This window comes from Phocoena sinus, chromosome 3, assembly GCF_008692025.1.
Source record: "Phocoena sinus isolate mPhoSin1 chromosome 3, mPhoSin1.pri, whole genome shotgun sequence".
Classification (NCBI taxonomy): domain Eukaryota; kingdom Metazoa; phylum Chordata; class Mammalia; order Artiodactyla; family Phocoenidae; genus Phocoena; species Phocoena sinus.
In genome coordinates, this window is record NC_045765.1 from 54,649,688 (window position 1) to 54,657,311 (window position 7,624).

General features: G+C 47.8%; 1 protein-coding gene across 1 annotated transcript; it reads left to right on the forward strand.

Annotated features, from left to right (window-relative positions):
* The first annotated feature begins 2,731 nt into the window (after positions 1 to 2,731).
* Positions 2,732 to 6,088, forward strand: CD14 (CD14 molecule). Its single transcript, XM_032627638.1, has 2 exons — positions 2,732 to 3,345; positions 3,435 to 6,088. The coding sequence occupies exons 1-2, from the start codon at positions 3,343 to 3,345 to the stop codon at positions 4,548 to 4,550; spliced, it is 1,119 nt and encodes a 372-aa protein (XP_032483529.1). The 5' UTR covers positions 2,732 to 3,342; the 3' UTR covers positions 4,551 to 6,088.
* The last annotated feature ends 1,536 nt before the right edge of the window (positions 6,089 to 7,624 follow it).

A 7,624-nucleotide genomic window follows, 5' to 3' on the forward strand; every position in this document is an offset into this window, starting at 1 on the left:
CTCCCCCAAGTCCTTGTCTCCTCTGTAAGAGTCCTCTTCACTATGGACTGTAGTTCTGCATCTGCATTTGCCTCCTGCACCTACTAGAGTACTTGAGGAACCATGTGATGGTCACATCAGCAACCCAGGGCTTGGCATTTAGTGCTGGCACTTGGTTTAGACAAACGATAGATTTTTTTTTTTTTTTTTTTATAAATTTATTTATTCATTTATTTATTTTTGGCTGTGTTGGGTCTTCGTTTCTGTGCGAGGGCTTTCTCTAGTTGTGGCAAGCGGGGGCCACTCTTCATCGCGGTGCGCGGGCCTCTCACTGTCGCGGGCCTCACAGGCTCCAGACGCGCAGAGCTCAGTATTTGTAGCTCACGGGCCCAGCTGCTCCGTGGCACGTGGGATCTTCCCAGACCAGGGCTTGAACCCGTGTCCCCTGCATTGGCAGGCAGACTCTCAACCACTGCGCCACCAGGGAAGCCCGATAGATATTTTTTGAATCAAGATGTTAGTTGGGGACCTTTGCAGAAACATTATTGCCCCTCTTAGCTTGGACCCCTCATGCAGAGTGTCTCCCCTAAGGTGATGGAATTTTTTAACTATTTTTTGAAAATTGAAGTATAGTTAACTTACAACGTTGTGTAATATATATATTGGGTTGGCCAAAAGGTTCGTTCGTTTTTTTCCGTAAGATGGCTCTAGTAGCACTTAGTTGTCTTTAACTTCATTCAAAATGATTTTGTTAGACTGTATGTGACAGCTGTCATATCAGCATGCATTTTAAAAAAGAGTTATCGAAATTGGTGAATTTTTGTGTAGCCATTTTAATATTGAAGGGCTTCCCTGGTGGCGAAGTGGTTGAGAGTCCGCTTGCCGATGCAGGGGACGGCGGTTCGTGCCCCGGTCCGGGAGGATCCCACATGCCGCGGAGCTGCTGGGCCCGTGAGCCATGGCCGCTGAGCCTGCGCGTCCGGAGCCTGTGCTCCGCAACGGGAGAGGCCACAGCAGTGAGAGGTCCGCGTACTTACAAAAAAAAAAAAAAAAAAAACCGAAGGCACTTTTTGGCCAACCTGGTAGATATATTCTTTTTCAGATTCTTTTCCATTATAGGTTATTATAAGATACTGAATATAGTTCCTGTGCTATACAGTAGGTTCTTGTTGTTAAGGTGATGGAATTTCCCGAGGAGCCAGCCTTCAGTGGCCTGAGTCTTCTGAATGCAGAGACTCTGATGAAGAAAATAACAATGAAGGGCTATTGTTACAACCTTAGCCGTAGAGCTGGGATTCCAAGCCTTTTTGACTGACTGCAGAGTCAGTGTATTTCACACTGAACTATACTTGTATCTTGGTCCTCAGGGATGTCCCAGTGACATGGTCTGGCCTTTAGGCATGGCTTAGGGTATTAGAACATGCCCAACAGGACACATAGGGAGCAGTGTGGTTCGATGGGGCTTCCTTGTTTGGATCGTGGACAGATGTAGCTACTTCTGGATAAAGGGAAGTGAGAATTCAAATGTTTTTCATGTAACTCTTTGCCCAGAAATCCAGAAGTTCAGACTTGTGAGGGCTGTTTTAAAAGCATAGCCCTTCTGAAATTGAGGGCAGTCATCAATTAGATCCCTTGAACTGTAACTTGCTTAATAAATAATATCGTGTAACCTGCCTTCACCTATCAAGCTTGCCTTAATTGTTCCTGCAAATTACATATCCTCATGTAGCTTATACAATATGTCACAAGACTCCTTTAACTGCCCCTCTGTGGATAACACCTCTGACATATGGGTTGCTATAGTAACGGTTCCTTAAGTTGATTTTCAGGAACTTAGAGTCAGCTCTTGCCAGGTTGTGTTCCAGCTGATTAAGACTGCTTGGAACCACTGACCCTCCAACTGGGCCTGTGCGAGTGTCAGATGGATGGCCTTTTGACATCAGAAGGCCAAAACTTCACCCTCAGATCATGCTAATGCCACCACTTTCTGAACATGCATCCCATGAAGAAGGATGTAACTCAGATACACCTGAGCAGAATACCGATTACCTCACCTTTTTCCTGTCCCCAATCACCTTCCCCTGTACCTCCAACCACCCTATACCCTTCACCCATAAATATCCCAAGCCCCTTGCCTTCAGGGAGGTGAATCTGAGACTTGTTCTCCCTGCTCCTCACTTAGATGCCTTGTGAATAAACTCTTTCTCTGCTACAAACCAAAGCGTCTCGTCTCAGTGTTTGGCTTACTGCCTGTTGGGCAAACAAACCTGGTTTGGTAACAATTCCCCACCCTCTGGGACACTTGCTTTTTTTTCTTGACAAAGCAGTTGAGTTACTAATTAATCCTCATTCAACATAGGCTTTTCATTCCTAGGGCATAGGAATTGTCCTGGGGAAAGGGCAGGAGATAGCTAGGTACAAGTGGGAAAATTATATGTAGGAATATCTCATTTCTCAAATTTCAGGGTGGGGAAGTGGAAACTAAGAGAGCGAGGGGCTTGGCCAATGTGTCTCTGTTAAACACATAGACTTCTCTACTTTTAAGAAAGCTATCACTTTAAAAAATTGTGAGGGGACTTCCCTGGCGGTCCAGTGGTTAAGACTCTGCTCTTCCAATGCAGGGGGCACGGGTTTGACCCCTGGTCGGGGAACTAAGATGCCACATGTCATGCGGCCAAAAAAAAAAGCTATTATTTCTTAATAAACAAATTTAAAGAACAAGTCATCAAAAAAAAGGAGGGCGGGGGGAGCTATTCCTCAGACCAACTTCCTTCTCTTGAACCTAATTCTAGCCCTTGGAGTCAATAGATGAAGTTTGCAATCTCTTCCACAAAATATCCAGTTAAATACCTTAGGATATTCAGGGAGTTGGACTTGGGTGACAGGAGGTTAACAGTAATTACCAAGACTAGGGAAAATTAAGGAACTACCGGGGTTGAGTCACTGGGCTATAGGCAGGGGACGTGAGAGTCCTGGCCTGAGGCAGTGAGGATCTTCCTTTCCCCATCCCAGACAAGGCTGGGGGCGCCTGAGTCATCAGGGCACTGCCTGAGGCAGAGGGCCCTAGACACCTTGCAAGATACTTCCTGTTATGGCTCCTCTCCTGGCAAAATCATTCACTGCAAAATTTCCTAGGACAGCGGATGGGGTGGTTGGGAGGAAGAAATGTGGGGAGTGACAGGGTTCAAAGAGGAGGGAACTGAGTGACATCCCAGGTTTACATAAACTTTCAGAGGCTGCCAGAGGGTAAGGACAGATAAGTTTGTGGAGCCTGGAAGCCGACGAGAGCCGCTATAAAGGAAAGAAGCCACAGCCCATCCCAGAGCCAGGCGGAGAGGCAGAGGTTCTGAGGACCTATCGACCATGGTGAGTGTATGCTCTTGGGGCCGAAGGAGGGCTACTCGGGGAACCTTAGGGACCGGCAGGATCCGCCCTGACCTCCGCTGTCTTCGCAGGTGTGCGTGCCCTGTCTGCTGCTGCTCCTGCTGCCACTGCTACGTGTGTCTGCGGCCACACCAGAGCCCTGCGAGCTGGACGAAGAAGATTTTCTCTGCGTCTGCAACTTCACGGATCCGAAGCCTGACTGGTCTAGCGCCATGCAGTGTATGGTTGCTGTCGAGGTGGAGATCCGTGGCGGCGGCCGCAACCTGGAACAGTTTCTAGAGAGCGCCGACGCCGACTCGAAGCGGTACGCTGACACGATCAAGGCTCTGCGCTGGCGGCGGCTCACGTTGGGCGCTGCCCGGGTTCCTGCTCTGCTTCTGGTCGCCCTTCTGCGTGCTCTCGGTTACTCCCGGCTCAAGGAACTGACGTTTGAGGACCTGGAGGTAACCGGCCCGATGCCGCCGCCGCCTCTGGAAGCCACTGGGCCTGCGCTCTCCACTCTCAGTCTCCGTAACGTGTCGTGGGCAACAGGAGGTGCCTGGCTCGGCGAACTGCTGCAGTGGCTCAAGCCTGGTCTCAGGGTACTGAACATCGCGCAAGCACACTCGCTTGCCTTTGCCTGCGCACAGCTCCCCACTTTCCAAGCCCTCACCAGCCTAGACCTGTCTGACAATCCTGGACTCGGCGAGCGCGGGCTGATTGCGGTTCTCTGTCCGCACAAGTTCCCGGTCCTCCAAGATCTAGTGCTACGCAACGCGGGGATGGAGACGCTCAGCAGCGTGTGCGCTGCGCTGGCGGCGGCGAGTGTGCAACCCCACCGACTAGACCTCAGCCACAACTCGCTGCGCGCCACCGCCCCGGACGCTACCTCGTGTGTCTGGCCCAGCGCACTGAGCTCTCTTAACTTGTCGTTCGCGGGGTTGGAGCAAGTGCCTAAAGGACTGCCGCCCAAGCTCGGCGTGCTTGATCTCAGCTGCAACAGGCTAAGCAGGGCGCCGCGGCCAGACGAGCTGCCCGAGGTAAATAACCTGACACTGGACGGGAATCCCTTTCTGGACCCTGGAGCCCTCGAGCACCAAGAAGACCTGAAGAACTCCGGTGTGGTCTCAGTCTGTGCACGTTCCGCCTTGACCATGGGGGTGTCAGGAGCCCTGGCACTGCTTCAGGGAGCCGGGGACTTTGCCTAAGGCCCAGTGGAGAAGGGGGAGAGGAATTAATTGGCTCAGATTGTCCTGGCTCTGGGAGAGCCTCGTCAGGACATCTCAACCAACCAACCCTCTGCCCCATCTTCATTAAAATCTTAAACAGCGGGTCCGTGACATTCACTCAACAGACATTTACTGGGCACATTGCTGGATAGTGAATCCATTATACTTAAACTTTCTTCATCCTAACTCCCTAGAAAAGAACTACAGGGGCAGAAAGGGCAGGGAAAAGTCGCCTGTCTAGGGCTGTGTGGCAGAACCAAGGGTTTCTGCCCAATGCGGGCTTTCTGAACAGATTACTGGCACCTATTAAAGGATGTTTGAATGGTAAACATGCCTAGGAGGATACAGAATGTTTCCTCTCTGGTGCATTTTCCAAGAGTCAGCTTCTCCCTTTCCAAGGTGATAAAACCCAGAGCCATTTGCTTATTCTCACTCTCTTTTTTTCCTCCAACCCCCAGTGAGGAGAGACAGCTATGCCACTTGTTCTACATAAGCTCTGAGTTTTAGAATTTCAGGGTTCCTCTCCTGTAGCGTACAGCCCCTCTGCACACACAGGTACACTGGCTTTCGCTGTGTCATGTAATGGGGAGTTTGGGGTTGGGGAACTGATACAAGATGCTGTCATTTAACAGCCTGTCTCTGAACCAGAGATCTTGTGACTATGTTAGTACATGTGTGTATATTCGTTCTTTGATTTGCAAACAGGATAACACCTTAGACCCTTCACAGCTTCTCAGACCCCTGCACAGGGCAATTAAAAGTATACGTCCTCTGAACCACATTATCTCAGTGACCCAGGACATCAGCCAAGCAGCCAAGAGGTACTGTTCCTTCTAAGGGTCCCTTCTTCATTACATCAAGTAGGCAACCACACCCAGCAGAGATCTAGGTATCTGCCTCCAGGCGGACCTCAAGAGGAGTGGGAGGAGGCATGTAAACATAGCCCTCCAGCCTGCCTCCCTCCAGTGTCCAGAACCACACAGATAGGAATGGAGAATGCAAATTAACATTGATGAGAGAGTTACACAGGTTATCAGACCATGGGCTCAAAGAGTCATAGGGGCAGCTAAATAAACTGCCAATCTATGTGGCTGAACCACACTGACTCCGTTTTGTCACCTCCATCTTAGGCCCACAGTCTTGCCCCTCCCCTTTCTGCACAACTGAGCTTTAGTCTACTCACAAGGAGTGCACCCAAGCCAGATTACTTTCCTAACAACGTTTACTCTTGCCTTCATGTGATATGAAAACTGGAAGAATGCCTTTTTTGACACAGATGGTTAATGGTCATGAGACCCCCCAGGAGGAAAAAGCCCCGGTTCCCTTGGATGCAGATGTGCATCTTACTTGGTAGTCAATTTCTGTCTTTCACTTTGGCCCCTTTAAATCCAAGGTATCCCCTTCGCAGAACACCGCTGTGAATGCCTCTGGATCCTAGCTGTATGTAAGATCACAATACGCATTATGTAATATGGCTGTATGTCAGTACGCACAATAAACTTCAAAATTGCACTTTATGGAGTTGCCTGCTTTGTTTTTTGGTCTCAAGGTTCTTTCTCAGTTCGGTGGATATTATTCAATATCTCTGCCTCCCAACAATTTTGCATGTGGATAGACAGTTTTCCCAATACCATTTTTGAAAAGACATTGAATGGTCTTGGCATCCTTGTCGAAAATCATTTGACCATATATGTGAGGTTTTATTTCTGGGCTCTCTATTCAATTCTATTGGTCCATATATCTGTTTTTTGTTTTTTTTGCGGTACGCGGGCCTCTCACTGCTGTGGCCTCTTCCGTTGTGGAGCACAGGCTCTGGACGCGCAGGCTCAGCGGCCATGGCTCACGAGCCCAGCCGCTCCGCGGCACGTGGGATGTTCCCGGACCAGGGCATGAACCCGCGTCCTCTGCATCAGCAGGCGGACTCTCAACCACTGCGCCACCAGGGAAGCCCCATATATCTGTTTTTATGCCGGTACCACACTGTTGTGGTTACTGTAGGTTTGTAATAGGTTATGAAATCAGGAAGTGTGAGATCTCCAATTTTATTCTTTTTTTCAAGATTGTTTTGGCTCTTTGGGGTCCCTTGAGATTCCATATGAATCTTAGGATGGATTTTTCTATTTCTGCAAAAAATGCCATTAGATTTTGACAGGGATTTAATTAAATCTGTAGCTTGCCTTGGGGAGTGTTGATATCCTAATAATATTGTCTTCCGATCCATGAATATGGGATGATTTTCCATTTACTTGTGTCTTCTTTAATTCTTTCAGCAATTTTTGTAGTTTTCATTTTAAGTCTTTCATCTCTTCAGTTAATTTCTAAGTACTTTATTTTATTTTTTGATGCTATTGTAAATGGAATTGGTTTTCTTAATTTCCTTTCCAGACTGTTCATTATTAGTGTATAGAAACTGCTAAACTGAAACAAATAGACTGCCAGATAGTTCTCCTGCAAAGACAGGTTTCTTTGGGATCAGCAGAGAATTGCAATTCAGGTGTCTGCAACCACGGCGAGCTATCAATACATGCAAGTTTCTGTATGGCAAAGGTAGGAGAACACTTTTATATAGAGGAAAAGGAAGGTGGGAGGGCTCCTTGCCAGTAAAGAAGGAGTCTTTCTTCTTCCTGTTGGGCTCTGCTAAGGTCTCAGGGCATGAAGCAGTCCCTTCTGGTCTCCCAACTCTATTTAATTGAGGTTTCTGTTTATTTTTTTACAAAACTCACTGGATTTTGTTTGTTGGTTTTGTATGCCTCAACTTTGCTGAATTTGTTTATCAGTTCTAACAGGTTTTTTTGTGTGGAATCTTCAGGATTTTCTACATATAAAATCATGTCATCTGTGAACAAAGACAATTTTACTTCTTCCTTTCCAGTTTGGATGTCTTTTGTTTCTTTTTCCTGCCTAACTTCTTTGGCTAGGATCTCCAGTACTATGTTAAATAGAAGTGACAAAAGTGGGCATCCCTGTCTTGTTCCTGATCTTAGAAAGTTTTGTCTTTCACCATGGAGTATGATTGATGTTATGTTCATAAGATAATCTTCATTAAGATGAGG